Here is a 15,713-nt window from a genome sequence, read left to right on the forward strand (position 1 = left end):
GTTGTTTTTGTCCATTGTTGTCTGCAAATCTCTACCTTGAAATTTCCAAGCATTACTAGGGATTTTGCATTTGTTTTTATTTCAAATATTTTCTACCTTGTTTGAACCGAAGATATTTCCAAGTTTAAGGGTCTCTGTGAAATTCCCAGAGGGAAACGTGCCTATGGTGTAGTTTGTTGGATGTGCACAAATGAAGGACCTGGTGCCTGAAACTGTTTTTCATGTATTTCTTAACATGAAGATATAATATTTGATGCATAGTGTTATGTGGGATTAAAAGGTTGTGCATCACTGGCCCAATGTCTTGCAAAATACCCGTTTTTTCATGGACCCTTGTTTCGAAATGTTTGACCCATTCAATGTAATTTCGCAATTGCCATTGCACCAGGTGCAAATATGTATTTCTTCAGTGCATTTTTACACTGTAACAATTGTTGCACCGGTGCAAATGCTGTGCGACATTGCTCTGGATCCGTGAAAGGTCCCTATAATATGGGCCATGGAGTGAAATATGTAAAGTGTATTGCTTTTGCTATTGTGTTGCAAAATGCATCATTTTAATAAACAAACCTTAAATGGAAAGTGACACACACTTTACCTAAGTCCTTTCTTATTGAAGGAACATTGGGCAACGTAGAACATGGAAACCAGCATCAGATTAAACTTATGTATGAACACAACCTGCAGCGTACTGCATGCAACATGACGCATGGCCCATTCGGTGGCGTGAAAGGTAAGTTATACCTCAATGCACTCCAGAATTCTTAGGTTGGAACATCTGATTTATTTTTTATTTTTTTTAATGATCTTAAATGTTACTTTGAAACAGTTTAGATGCATGTCAATATTGAATGTGGCCAACATTTGCATTGAAATGATTATAACGTGTACAGAAGAGTAGCAACGATTCAGCCTTGGATGTGTCCATTAAAGAAATATCTCAAACGATGTTATTGGATACTTAGGCAGGTTTTATTTCTTAGTATGTACTCTATATTTCAGGAGCTAAAGCCCAAGTTGCTTCTTCCTTGTTCTGCTGTCCATGCTGCTACTGTTCGTTCTAGAGCCGAGGCCCTCTACTACATGCAATTACAACAGGCTGGCATTGGGGTTGGATATTCCCTGTACAGTTCATGCACACATGCTTGTGAAATGTGTGTTAAGGTATTTCAAGATGTAAGCTTTTAAAATGGCAAAACAAAAATTCCGGCCCGGCAGGCAGGTCCCTTTTTGAATCACATGCACAGAAAAGGCAGATTGGTGGTTCAACTAAAAGCATTGAAAACGGTAAAGGGAGAGGGGGGTATGGATGTGGGATACATCCGGAGTGAGGCCCCAAGTCATCTCTGTATTTATGATTTGACACCCACCCCTAGCTGGAATATACCCTTTAATGTTTTCAAAGTAATGGGATAAGAAGACTAACATGGTATTGTGGGATATATTGACACACTCGGCGGCATCACCCCACATCACTAAGCTGCATTTATGCAGAAACAACCACAAAACTGTTGCGCTGGCTCCTGTGAGCATCATGGCTCAAAACTGCATTTTGCAACAACAACAAAAATGGTTGCACCATCCTGCCAACAACACATCGGGCAGGATGGGACAAAGGGAGCACATTGAAGGAGACTGCCAGTGTGTTCCGGCATCAACAAAAGGAAGAAAGTGGAAAAAGCAGCGTTGCTGTGCTGCAAAAGCCAAAATCTCCATTCAAAACAAACCCTTTTCACCTTTAAAAAAATGCGGCTATGACGCTAAATTCCTTCTGTTTCTTAAAGCCACTGGCCCTCATTACGACCCTGGCGGAGAGGGGTATACGCCAGCGTAATGCATGGCGTACCTCTCCGCCAGATTAAGACTTTCCGCAGCGCCATGGTGATTTTTCCGCCCGGATTTTCCGGGCGGAAAAATCCATGGCGCTACGGGACCTCTTGTTAATTACGCCACCGTAATCTACGGTGGCGTAATTAACGCCTTCCCCACTCCCATTATACCCTATGGGGCAAAAATGGGAATGGGGAAGGGTAAATGGGGATTGGGGACTAACCGCCCCGCCAAGGTCGGAATGGGGCGGTAAGTCCGCCAACCCCCATGGCGGAGTTGGCAGCTCTGCGCCATGGTCCATGGTGCAATTTGCACCATGGACCTCCGCCAGGGTCGTAATGAGGGCCACTGTGATTAAAAAGCCCTACCAGGCACTGTGTGTTTCACTAGGCCTCAGAAAAACCAGGCATGATTCTGAACTGACAAGCCCAGTCAAACCAACTCTAAAAAAATGTAACCAGAAACTTTACTTTTACTTACACGGGAAATGCATTCATTTTCTTTGCAAAAGTATCCAAACTCAGCTGTTCAGAGAGAGGGCCTCATTAGGACTCCGGCGCTAAACCATGGTGCTATTAGCACCATGGTCCATGGCGGAATGGGGAATTACCACCCCATTCCGAGGTTGGTGGGGCGGTAATTCCCCATGCCGCCATGGCCCTTCCCCATTCCCATTTTTGCCCCATTGGGCTCAATGGGAATGGGGAAGGCGCTAATTACGGTACCGCAAATTGCGGTACCGTAATTAGCACCAAGGTCCCTTTGCGGGTCCCTACTTTAACGGCTGGTAAAACCAGCCGTTAAGGTCGGGTCTCGCAAAGGGACCTCGTAGTTAGGCGCTAAGTGTTTAACTGCGCCGCAGCCTTTTACGGCGCCGTTAAACACTTAGCGCCTGGCTCATAATGAGGCCCAGAGACTCTTACTAGCTGAGCCATATCTGTGCCAATGTATCTGTGCTGTAGACCAACTCCAGCCTTCAAGAGAATAACTATACCTGCAGACAGTGTGTGAATCTGCTGGAGATGAAAAGTTGAATTTAAAAAGGAAAGCCAGCTGCACCACGTGTTAAAAAAAACAAACAAAAATATATATATATATTAAATATAAATTGGCTTTTGCAAACTAAAGAAAAAAAATGCCTGTGTGTTGGAACAGTATACTGATGAATGAAAGTCTGCCAGTCTTTGGCAATATGAAGGGGTTTGTTGCTGGTGAGATTATATAACATGGGTTATTTTATGCAGCCGTCTCGCTTTCATTCTGGATTTAAGATCAGAAATTAAAGGGTAAAACAATGGTGGCTGGAGTTGCAAGTTGAAAAACAGGTCTTCTGCTTGGAGGGGTGGCACCCAAAGGAGGGCTCTCCCTCAGCATATACTGACAGCCCCCTGATAATTACGGGGTTGAAGCTCCCAGGGAAGGAAGCCTGGGGTGTGAAGAGGGCAATATAACTTCAATCAAGGGAGAAACCCCCCACCATGCTCTAAAGGAAATGACAGTTGGCAGCAGTGAAGGACAGGAAAAAAATTGACCCAGAAATAAAGACTGTCATTTGGTCCCAAAGACTATTTCAGGAATAAACTTTAAAGACTTCTATCTTTGCAGCAAGACTTTGAAAAATTGTAAAAATGTTGCAGTTTAAAAATTATTTTTTATGCTTTTTTTGAGACATGGTAGAAGTCACTGACACATTGGGGGCAAAGTATTGAGGATAAATCGAAAAGTATCAATGTTGCAAACATACATTTTTTTACATACATCCCTTGGGATAATTTGCACATGTGTATAAAGTTAGGGAATTTTAGGCTGAATCTTTAATGCTAAAAATACCTACCTACCTCATCTTTCCCCCCCCACCCACTCCTCTGGCTCCACACTTGATCTCATCTTTCTCTCTTCTTACTCTTCCTCCCCGTATCGTCTCCTCCCAACTATCTCTCCGACCACGCCTTGCTCTCCTTCTCCTTCACTCCTCCCCCATCTTCCCCCACCTCTCCCTCCTCTCCCTCCTTCTCTCGTCGCAACGAGAGTTAACTTTAACCCTACTCTCTTCCACGACTCATGTTCTTCCTCCCTTCCCCCTCTCTCTGATTTTGCTTCCCTCTCTGCAGACGACGCCCTCTCTACACTGTCCTCTTTAACCTCCAGTCTTGACCAACTCTATCCTCTCACTCCCTTCTCCCCTTCTCACAAGCCTTCCCAACCCTGGCTCTCTTCACACCTTCTGTCCATGCGCTGCCTCCTCCGACGCCTCGAACAATGCTGGATCAAATCCCCTTCTCTGACTAATCAATCCTCTTATTTCTCATATCACTCTCTCTACGACTCTTGCCTCTCATCTGCCAAACACTCTTACTACTCTAGCCTCCTCCACTCACAAGCCTCTCATCCTCGCAGTATCTTCCAAACCCTCTCTCGGCTTCTCTCTCCTCCCACTTCTGACCCTTCCACAAACTCCCCCCTCTCTCCCTCTGACTTTGCCAACTTCTTCTCATCCAAAATCCTCTCTTCGCCAGAACATCCTCTCCTCTTCTTCCTTCTCACCCCCTTGCCCCCTCCCCCTCTTCCAGCTCTGCCAACTTGTCCACCTTTTCTCCTATCACCCCTGCATGTGTTTCCCACCTCCTGTCCAAACTCCTGCCCAAATGTCACCCTACTGCTGCCCCCTCTCACCCCATCCCCACCTCCCTCATCCCGAAAATGTACCCCGTCCTTGTTCCCTTCCTAACCACCTTCTTCAACATCTGTCTCTCGTCCGCCACCTTTCCTTCAGCTTTCAAACATGCTACCATAATCCCTATCCTGAAGAAACCTGCTAACCCTCTTCTTGCCTCGAACTTCGGCCAATCTCCCTTCTCCCCTTAATTTCTAAGCTCCTCGAGCACCTTGCTTACTCTCAGCTTTCTGCTTTCGTCTCTTCCCACTCCCTCCTCCCCGCCTCTCAATCTTGTTTCCGCCTAAACACTCCACTGAGACAGCCCTCACCTATGTCCTCAACTCTCTCCTCACTGCTCGCTATGCTAAGCAATCTTCAATTCTCATCCTCCTTGATCTTTCTGCAGCTTTTGATACCATGGATCCCCCCTTACTTATTAGCCCTCTGTCCTCCTTCGGGTTGAAAGACTCTGTTCTCTCCTGGCTCACCTCTTACCTCTCCAATCGATCCTTCACTGTCTCCTGGGGTGGCCGCACCTCCTCCAGCCTCCCCCTGAATTATGGCGTCCCTCAGGGTTCCGTACGGGGGCCCTTTCTTTTCTTTCTATACCTCCTTTCTCTCCCCAGTCATTTTTTTCTTTCGGCATTTCCCACCACTTCTATGCTGATGACACCCAACTGTTTCTTTCCTTCTCTTCCTTCACATCTGACCTCCACCTCACTCTTTCTTCCTGCCTCACGGCCATAAAAGATTGGATGTCATCCCACTTTCTTTCCCTCAACACTGACAAGACTGAGGTGCTTTTCTTCCCTCCTAATACTCTCACCCCTTCTCCCCCTCCCTTCATCCACTTTCCACCTTCCAACCTCCCCATATCTTCCCATGCCTGCAATCTCGGGCTCCACCTTGACTCCTCTCTCTCCTTCTCCCACCACATCTCTCTAACCTCTCGCGCCTGTCGGTACCACCTCTATAACATCCGCAAGATCTGCACCTCTCTCGCAGTCCATGCTTCCAAACTCCTAATCTCCTCCCTCATTTTCTCCTGCCTCTTCTACTGCTCCTCTCTCCTCTTTGGACTCCCTGTCTCTCACCTAACTCCCCTAAAATCCATCTACCACTCCTCTATCCGTACTCTATGCCTCCTCTAGTCTCTATTTCTTCCTCTCTCTCTCTCATCTTGGCTGGCTTCCCTTCCTCTCACAACTGAAATTTCAATTCCTCTGTCTTGTCTACAAATCTCTCCATGAGCTGGCGCCCCCCCTACCTTTCCTCCCTCCTCTCATTTTACTCCCCCTCCCGCTCTCTCCGCTCAGCAAACCTCTACCTCCTCACTGTACCCCCAGCCCCATGTTGCTCCTCACGCTTTTGCTCCTTCCAACTTTTGGCCCCCCTACACTGGAACTCCCTCTCCATCCGCTCCACCCCTACCTACTCATCCTTACGCCACTCCCTGAAAGCCCATCTTCTACACCCCTCCCGACTTCCCTTCCCTACCCCTCCTCTCCTACCCTTGCCCCCCTCCTTCCGCCCATCCCCTCTCCTTCCCCTCTGACCTTAAATTAGTAACAAATACTACTTAAAGGAAAGGCAACAAGGACACCTGATCACTCACCCTTCCCGCCTCCCCTCCCTCCCCCTACCTCAAATCCTACACCGTAACTCCCTTCACCTACTCCCTCCTCTACCCTATCCCCACCCTCCGCCCCCTTGTAAATAGTTCTACTTATTGCTCCAATGGCCTATTCATGTTTGTAAATATGCTTCTCTCACTTTTGTACCTGTTACATTGTAAAGCGCTTTGGCTTAAAGCGCTATATAAATTCAATAAACATAAAATTACCAAAATGTATCGGAAGGGCGAAACAAGGTCCCACAGACTTGAGGATTGGACTGATATGTGCTGCACATAATATGTAACCTGGGTATATAATTTACTAAGAGATTGCAATTGTATAAATGTCTGTTTTTGGCAAAATCGTAGTTTAAGTAAAGAAAATGTGGGAGTTGGACATTGTAAAATTTACCTCATAAACCTGACATCATTCTCTTGGAAATCCAACCAGTTGAGAGCAAGGCAGAGACTAGTACCCCTGCCCAAAGTAGTTTAGGGGCGGGCTTAGTTAACCCTGCGCAGCCTATACTTTGATGTCATTATGCACTATAAATAAGGGTCCCTGACAAGACTCTAGACACACTCTTCCTGATTTCCTGCGCTGCGTTCCTGTACCCGTCGTCTTCCTGATCCAGACTCCAACTACAAGGGCAAGCATTGCTGATCCTACTCCAGGGCCCACTGCAAAACCCAAGCAGTGCTGATCCCATTCCCAGCAAGGCCTCCAAATCTTTAAAAAAAACACTAAATTTCCCATTTACAAGGGGAAAACTGCGGTACCTTTGGCATCCTGATCCAGCTTGGCTTGCTGCCATTTACTGCATCCTGCTGCAATCCCGCTACCCCGATGACCTATGGTATCCAGTGACCAGAATTGCCAGTCAAGAAGTGCTACCCAGTAAACAGAACTGCCCAGCTGTTTGCCAGGCGCCTTGCTGTGTAGTGACCAGAACCGTTGACTGTCCAAATTCCAAAAACTAAAATGTGGACTGTGAGCAGCCCTCCCAGATAAGGAGCGTATTTGGGCTTTTTACGCAGTAAAATAATGTATATACGCCACATTTTATTTTTATTTTCGTACCATTTACGCAGGCTGGCCACAGTACTTTTGTGAGAATTCCCCTATTCTTTCTTTCCAGTAGATGGCGATGGAACACATATTTAGCAAATGCTAGCTTTCATTTCCTCCTATATACAGCAACCGGAGCGGCTGAACAATGTGTTCCTCCTCACATCCTGAGGTCCTGCATTAACATCTGTAGGTAAGCCCCCTCCTGGGCTCTGTTCCGGTGCACAATGGCGCCACAGTTGACTTTGTGACTCTGGCTAAATTGAACTCTGAGGTGTGTCATCTGCTTCATGTTACGATTGTGTACTTTGAGCATTTTGGCCGTTTCCTTCCATCAGCGCCAGTGTGCTTTTGTTTTCAACGCTGGGTGCTCTTACAACTGGGCCAATGAGGAAGCCGACAGGCTTGGCCTGCCCTCCTCACAAGGCCCACTCGGACAATCCTGGCCCTGTCTACCCCTGTCCACCACGGTGCGCCGCTGTGCCGCCCCGTAAGTGTCTGTGTGCCCCCACTGCCCCTCGAATGTGTCGATGTTCCTCTTCTACCCCCGTAAGTGTGTCTGTGTTCCCCCTCTGCCTCCCAGTGTGCCTGTGTGCCCCCACTGCCTCTCGGATGTGCCTGTGTGCCCCCACTGTCCCTCGGATGTGCCTGTGCCTCCTCTGCCCCCCCCAGTGTGCCTGTGTGCCCCCACTGCCCCTCGGATGTGCCTGTGCCCCCTCTGCCCCCGAACGTGCCTGTGTGCTCCCACTGCCCCTCGAATGTCTGTGTTCCCCCTCTGCCCCTCAAATGTGTGTTCCCCCTCTGCCCTTCGAATGTGTCTGTGTTCCCCCTCTGCCCCCGAATTGTCCGTGTGCCCCTCTGCCTCCCAGTGTGCCTGTGTGCTCCACTTCCCCCCCTGTGTGCCCCCACTTCCCCAGTGCGCCTGTTCCCCCACTGCCACCCCAGTGTGTCTGCGTGCCCCCACTGCTCCGAATTGTGTCTGTGTTCCCCCTCTGCCCCCAAGTGTGCCTGTGCCACCTCTGCCCCCTAATGTGTGTGCCTCCTCTGCCCCCCAGTGTGCCTGTGCTTCCACTGCACCTCGAATGTCTGTGTGCCCCCTCTGCCCCCCAGTGTCCCTGTGTGCCCCACTGCCCCTCGAATGTGCATGTGCCCCCTCTGCCCCCCAGTGTGCCTGTGTGCCCCCACTGCCCCTCGAATGTGTCTGTGTTCCCCCTCTGACCCCGAATTGTCTGTGTGCCCCCACCTTCCCCCAGTGTGCCTGTGCCCCCACTTCCCCAGTGTGCCTGTGCCCCCACTTCCCCAGTGTGCCTCCACTGCCTCCCGAATGTGCCTGTGTGCCCCCTCTGCCCCCGAATGTGTCTGTGTTCCCCCACTGCCCCTCGAATGTGTCTGTGTTCCCCCTCTGCCCCCCAGTGTGCCTGTGTGCCCCCACTGCCCCTCGGATGTGCCTGTGTGTCCCCACTGCCCCTCGAATGTGCCTGTGCCTCCTCTGCCCCCCCAGTATGCCTGTGTTGCCCCCTCTGCCCCTCGAATGTGTCTGTGTTCCCCCTCTGCCCCTGAATTGTCCGTGTGCCCCTCTGCCTCCCAGTGTGCCTGTGTGCCCCCACTTCCCCCCGTGTTCCCCCCACTGCCACCCCAGTGTCTGTGTGCCCCCACTGCCTCTCGAATGTGCGTGTCCCCTCTGCCCCCCAGTGTGCCTGTGTGCTTCCACTGCCCCTCGAATGTGCCTGTGCCCCCACTGCCCCTCGAATGTGCCTGTGCCTCCTCTGCCCCCCAGTATGCCTGTGTGCCCCCATTGCACCTCTAATGTCTGTGTTCCCCCTCTGCCTCTCGAATGTGTCTGTGTTCCCCCTCTGCCCCTCGAATGTGTGTTCCCCCTCTGCTCCTGAATGTGTCTGTTTCCCCCTCTGCCCCTGAATTGTCCGTGTGCCCCTCTGCCTCCCAGTGTTCCTTTGTGCCCCCACTTCCCCCCGTGTGCCCCCCACTGCCACCCCAGTGTGTCTGTGTGCCCCCACTGCCTCTCGAATGTGCCTGTCCCCTCTGCCCCCCAGTGTGCCCGTGTCCCCCATTGCCCCCGAATGTCTGTGTCCCCCTCTGCCCCCCGAATTGTCTGTGTGCCCCTCTGCCTCCCAGTGTGCCTGTGTGCTTCCACTGCCCCCCGAATGTCTGTCCCCCCTCTGCCCCCCGAATTGTCTGTGTGCCCCTCTGCCTCCCAGTGTGCCTGTGTGCCCCCACTGCCCCCCAGTGTATGTGTGCCCCCACTGCCCCCAGTGTCCACCTTCTGCCCCCCAGTGTCTGTGTTCCCCCTCACCCCCCCGAATGTGTGTGCCCCCACTGCCCCTCGAATGTGCCTGTGTGCTCCCTCTGCCCCCCAGTGTGCCTCTTTTCCCCCTCTGCCCCTCGAATCTGTCTGTGTCCCCCCTCTGCCCCTCAAATATGCCTGTGTTCCTCCTCTGCCCCCCACTGTGCCTGTGTGCCCCCCTGATCCCCAGTGTGCCTGTGTGCCCCCACTTCCCCCCACTGTGCATGTGTGCCCCCACTTCCCTCCACTGTTTGTTCCCACTCTGCCCCCGAGTGTGTCTGTGTGCCCACTCTGCCCCCCCCCCAGTGTGCCTGTCTGCCCCCACTGTCCCCCTAGTATGTCTGTGTGACCCCTCTGGCCCCCATTTCCCTCAGGGCACCCTCCTCTCCACCCTTCCCGTCTTACAGTCCCCCCCTCTCCCCTTCCCCCCCTTTCTCTTAAAGTCCACCTCTCACCCCCTTGCCCTCCGTGATGTTTCCCTTTCCTCCTCACCCCCTTCCTGCCTTGCATCCTTTCCCCTCTCCCCCCCGTCTCTCCTCCCCTCCCTACACCGCCTTCCCTCTCTTCTGTAATCTGATACTACCCCAATTGCCGTCAGGCATAGTAAATTGTAGTCTCCTGTCTTTTTTGCAGCCTCTCCCCCTCCTCCCTCCTCTCCCATGCCCTGTGTAAGCTAGGCACTACCCCAATTGCCGTCAGGCGTAGTAAATTGTAGTTGCCTGTCTTTTGCAGCCTCTTGCCCTCCCCTCCCTCCTCTCCCTCCCCTCTCCTGTGTAGCTAGGCACTACCCCAATTGCCGTTTGGCGTATTGATTGTAGCTGCCTGCCTCCTTCAGCCTCTCGCCCTTCCCCTCTTCTCCTCTTTCTTTTATCTTAGCACTTACTCTTATCACAGCCCCTTGACTTCTGATAAAAGCTGGTCTGTCCTTCTCCCTCCCTCCTTGTGTTCTCCTCCCACTCCCTCCCCAGCACTATCTTGGTAAATCGCTGACCCTTTTAAGATAGTCAAATGTTTTGTTCCTCTCCTCTTCCCTTTTCTCTCCTCCCACCCTCCCTCCTCCCCCTCCTCTTGTCACTCTTGCACTGCAACAATTGCCGCCAGGCATAGTAATGTTACTGCCTGTATTGTTTCTCCTTTTTAAACCTTCCCTCTCCTCTCCCTTATTGTTCCATGCACTTGTACTATCTGTTATGATTTGATAGTTATTTTTCACATTCTGATTTGTTTCAAGGACCTGTAAGAATGTTACTGTATTTTCCCTTGCTCCCTCCCCCCTTGAAGCGCTTTGAAGCCCATTATGCATAGGGGCTATACAAATAATCAACTACTGTGCCATATTACTGCAATAGGAGTAGGACTCACACTTTTGGGCATGCTGGAAAGAGCATGTCCTTAGCACAGGAATCGCTGCATGCAGTTGCTTTTTAAAATCAATTCTTCAAAACGCACAGGTTCTGTCTGGTGAGTTTGATTGGGGACGGGGACCGGCCTGAAACAGAAGTACCAACAATGTCATGCATGGCCCTTGATTTATTTGGCTGAATCTGAACGGGGTTAATTGCTACCACTCATGTTCGATCCATGGAGAAGGGACATAACATGTTTTTATTTTGGATGTCGTACGTTAATTTTGCCTCGACAAAAGCCCAATCTTTCGGGTCCTCTTTAACGGGATCATCCCCAAGCAGACATAACTCTCTAAAAATTGTTCTTTATAGACTATCTTCCGTTTAAGGAGAACACTAAGCATGTTTAGAGCTATGGAATAAATGACAGGGCTCTGCAGCGGCTAATGTAGCTTGCGCAAATGTCCATGTCCCTCACATATTAGTGCTGTCTCTAGCAGACTGTGGAAATACAGCTTCTGTGTGGTGGGACCTGTGTGATGTCTACAGCACAGTGTGTCAAATGACTAAAATCGTTTTCAATGCAGCCACGTGTCAAATGCAGCCTTTTGCATGTGACTGAATAATAGCAAAATAGTTGATTAGCAATACACATTGTGTAGTACACACGTTTGTTTATAGTTTGTCATTGTTTTTTACTATGACTTCATATTTCCTTTTGTAAACGGCATTTGGACCATTCTACCAGTCAAAGCAGTACAAGTATCTCCGCTAAAGGGCCCATTGACCTTGAAAAGCATCCGCCACCCATCGGATTACTGCTATGCGATAATCCTGCTAGCCTATGAGGAATAAACCATCAGAAATAACAAAATGCATACAGAGCCCAGAAATTGAAAATGTGTGTGACATAATTGATATTAAAAACATGAATGCTATGTACCATCCTCCCTTAATGTAAGACAATGTTAATGTGGATTAATTCCAAAATACTGGGACGAGGAAGAGGTGCAGGTGTAATTTAGGTAGATTACTAGCAACAAAACATTGCATATATAACTATAACACTGTTAATAACTTGCCTTCATACATAGTTTACTCCCAGAATGTATGCAGTTTCGTAGCTGTAAATAAATTCTTACTGTCAACCAAGCATGCATCACATATAGATAGAATTGTGAAGATTAGCTTGCGTGACAGCTAAACAGAACTGTGATGATCAGCTTGCATCACATCTAGATAGAATTGTGGAGATTAGCATGCATCACATCTAGATAGTGATACCGCTAACCAACCCTACTAAAAAAAACTCACTCGCCACTCTGCATACACCTCTCAAACTCTGACTAAACACAATCATGCCACGAAGCACAACAAACTGCACGCATTTCACTACCCTGCAACAACAAAACAGACCACACATAGTCTTTGCACAACAGCACATGACGGCTACCAAACGAAAAGCACACCTAAGCACAGCTAACGGTATTAACCGAACTGAAGCTCCCAACAGCACTTCACAGCTCTCTTGCACTTTTCACACTCGCGCCTACTAACCCATCCTACCCTTTTTCCATTCAGATCTGCCAGAGTGCCAAGGGACCACTCCAGTGGTGATAGTGCACAGTATAAATAGCCTTTAACATTGATTTGAATATGATTTATCCATCTTCAGTGATAGAAGCAGGGCCTTTAACCAGACAGCTAAGTGTGACCCTAACAGACCCATTCATAGCTCTGCAACACGTGCAGCACAATTAATCACACAATCCTGTGCATTTACAGCTGACTTTAACAGTGCAGTAAATCTCTTCAAAGGTCGGGCAATTACAAACAGTCTGAACTAGCAGCCTCACAAGTGGAATCTGCAAATCGTCCAGGTGATGCAGATGCTTGAACATCAATGACAGGTGGATTCAGCCACTGTGTGACAGTTTCTCCCTGAGCCCCTCCTTCCTATAGGACGAGCCAATCTTCCAGTAAACGTGTGTGAGCAGTTAACTGTTAAATACAGGCACATCACAGTGCAGCAATAATGCAATTCTATATGGGGCGTATAGAATTGCATTATTGCTGCACTGGCCCTCCCCTAGTCTCATAACACTGGATTTGACAGGCAGACAGTCTCACCAGCCAGTCGGTGCACCAGAGAGTCTACAATAGCGGACTGTGGTAGAACCAACATTACTTTTTCTCCCCTGTTGCTCCCAGCCACTGAAGTTGCTTGGGCCGCCAAGAGAACTACCCCACACTCTGCAATGTCCTGTTATGCTATGATATTGACTCTTTCATTGCACTCCATCTGCCATTTTCACACTTTCTAGGACCTTCAGGATCTGCAACAAGTGGGTGTTTCAGACTTCAATTGAGAGAGTTAACTGATTGTAACATTGAAGCTGCACTGGAATAGTCTCATTACAATGAGTAATGTAGTTAGATGCCCCTACACAAGTAAGTTTGCCACTCCTCCACCGTCTCTGAAGTTGGTGCCCCTCCCATCATTTGAAGGGTTAGCCCCGCCTACATTTTAGCCCAGGTGCACCCCTGGATGTGCGCACTTGCATTTTGTTAGGCAGAGAGGGGAGGGAAGCCTTTCCTCGAAACTGGCAGTGTTAAAGTTTTACTGTATTCGTTCAGAAAAATGTACTTGGAACAAACGCAGTAAAACTTTAAAGCTGTTACTTTCAAGAAAGACTTGCATCACCTCTCTGCATATTGCGCTTTAAAATATACTATTCGATAGTATGTGTTGGATACGTTTTACTCTCTTGCAGAGGAGAAAACTAATTTTTACTCTTGATATTGCATTTACTCTCTAATTTGTGAAAGCATGCGTAAAATACTCCCACCTCAAAATCTTATCTGGAGCACTGACTGTGAGTATCAATTGCCACCCCATCTAAACCCAAAGCCTATCTTGTCTTTGTTCTCATCCCACTCTCTAAGTCATCCTATCCTTATACCTTGTTCAAACTGTCAATCATTCTTGCAACCCTGCCCTTGATTTCTAGTGCTAGCGCCATCTCTTTAGTAATTTTTCTCGTGAAATCCTAAGCCATCAATCCTATTTCGAGTGATCGGACTGGTTTCGCCAGGGTGGGTGCAGGGGCGAGAGGGTTGAACTCGCGAATCAACCCTGGAGCTTACTGTGTCCCTCTTGGTGGCCTAGCCTGAATACTCTAGTGTAGAGTAAAACTGTTCTTCTCACAACCAGATTTCCTTTCCTTTTCCACGCCTTCATTTACTCAAAGTGCAGCTTCTTAGATCTTGCATAACTCCTTCAATTTAACAGCTAGAGACTTGCTGTCAACTCCATAGTGTACCTGTGATCTATAGCTATCCCCCAACCAAAGAATATAATGTTTTACCCGTTTTTCAAAGAAACCGTTTTAGTAAATTTACACGGAAAATGGAAATCTTTGCAAAGTTTCCAACGTGTCATTTTGATTGTAAACTGTTTTAAATCTTCCATTCATTTTTCAAACTGTATGCTCTTACTAATCCATTGCTTGTGATTGTTAATACCTTTACATTGTTGCTTTAGTGAAGAACGGTATTTGTTTCAAGGTTTTTGTACACATTCATTATTCTATTCATCCATCTCCGTGTGTCCTTTTTAACATTGCAAGGGTTCCAAATCTGTTTTTCACTCTTATTTGGGGAGGGAAGGTCAGATTTGGATTCCGTTTTCAGCTTCTTATTCCCGATCACCTGCGGCTTCCTTATATCCATTCAGATTTGATTATTTGTGGGTTGAGGGAACTTTACAGGGGTAAATCCTAACTTGAGTGCTATCTATCCTAAATTAAAAGTGCTCTTATTCTGCTGTGCTGTGTAAGTACTCCACTAAAAAGTCAAACCCAGTGCATTGCTCACATTCTCATGTGTAACTATCACTCCATTGGTGATTGCTGCCTTATATTAAAAGTGTGAGATTTCTTTTGAATTTTAAATAAATAAATATTGCATTTGACCAACCAGCCTCGTTCATGGTCCATTGTGAGCCGGGGTATTTGAAAAGGGGGTGTGATATGAGTGGTGTACCATCCCAAAATTGAATCCACATAAATAAGGAGAAAAGCACCTCAGTTAGGCGCTACATACTAGGCCGAGACCAAGGTGTGTGTGTCGCCTGATGGAAATCCTTAACAGTATAGGTCAGATTGGTCTCAATGTTGAAGTGTTCATGGTTTCCACAGTTGCTGACATTGAACTACCTTCTGACCATAGTACCAGCCAGTGCAACATAGTGACATGAGCACTAGGTGTAAAGGTGGCAGAGAGCAAGTTCCAGATCCCTGTCCAAGCTTAAAAACAAGGGAGGATAGATATCCAGCCTATATAATGTATGTATTTGGAGTTATTAGATGTCTTTTACTTCTGCTTGTAGGAGGATGTTCCTGAGACTGTGGCCAATGAGACCTGAAGACCATGATATAGATACCTTGAACTTGAAGCATAGACAGTATGGAGTCGGGGGAGACAGAGACCACTAATAAATAATGGTAAACTGGTAGCAGAGCGCGTGGGGCATGTCACAAAGAGAACATGATGAATCATTACCCAACACGCTTGGCTTCAGCAGTTAAGGTTAATTTGTGTCTTTGTTTCAATCATAAAGGGTCTGTATAATACTAGGGGTGAAGAATGTAAACTTTAACAGTCAAGATAGTTCATCCACTGATACACTAATGAAATCAAACTTCTCTTTTGATGTTCTTCTACAGATTAAACCAAGGGGGATTCTTTCTCATTATTCTCCAATTAAAAGATTAAACCAAAGAAAATCCGACAGTCTCAAAGTCTGGGTTCCCCTCACGGCAATCCACTGGGGACTTGAATCACTCGTATTTTGAGCTGGATTTTCAGTCTCTTTTTACATGTCATCTCAACTT

General features: G+C 47.9%; 1 protein-coding gene across 5 annotated transcripts in view; it reads left to right on the forward strand.

Annotated features, from left to right (window-relative positions):
• BBS9 (Bardet-Biedl syndrome 9) overlaps positions 1–15,713 on the forward strand; it is a 3,505,410-nt gene that overhangs the window by 182,379 nt on the left and 3,307,318 nt on the right. For all 5 annotated transcript variants that reach the window (XM_069613236.1, XM_069613237.1, XM_069613239.1 and 2 more), the window contains exon 5: positions 620–733. In XM_069613236.1, the coding sequence (XP_069469337.1) occupies positions 620–733 (114 nt within the window). The remainder of the gene's footprint in view (positions 1–619; positions 734–15,713) is intronic.

Source organism: Ambystoma mexicanum, chromosome 5p (assembly GCF_040938575.1).
Source record: "Ambystoma mexicanum isolate Mex_15411 chromosome 5p, UKY_AmexF1_1, whole genome shotgun sequence".
In the NCBI taxonomy this organism is placed as follows: domain Eukaryota; kingdom Metazoa; phylum Chordata; class Amphibia; order Caudata; family Ambystomatidae; genus Ambystoma; species Ambystoma mexicanum.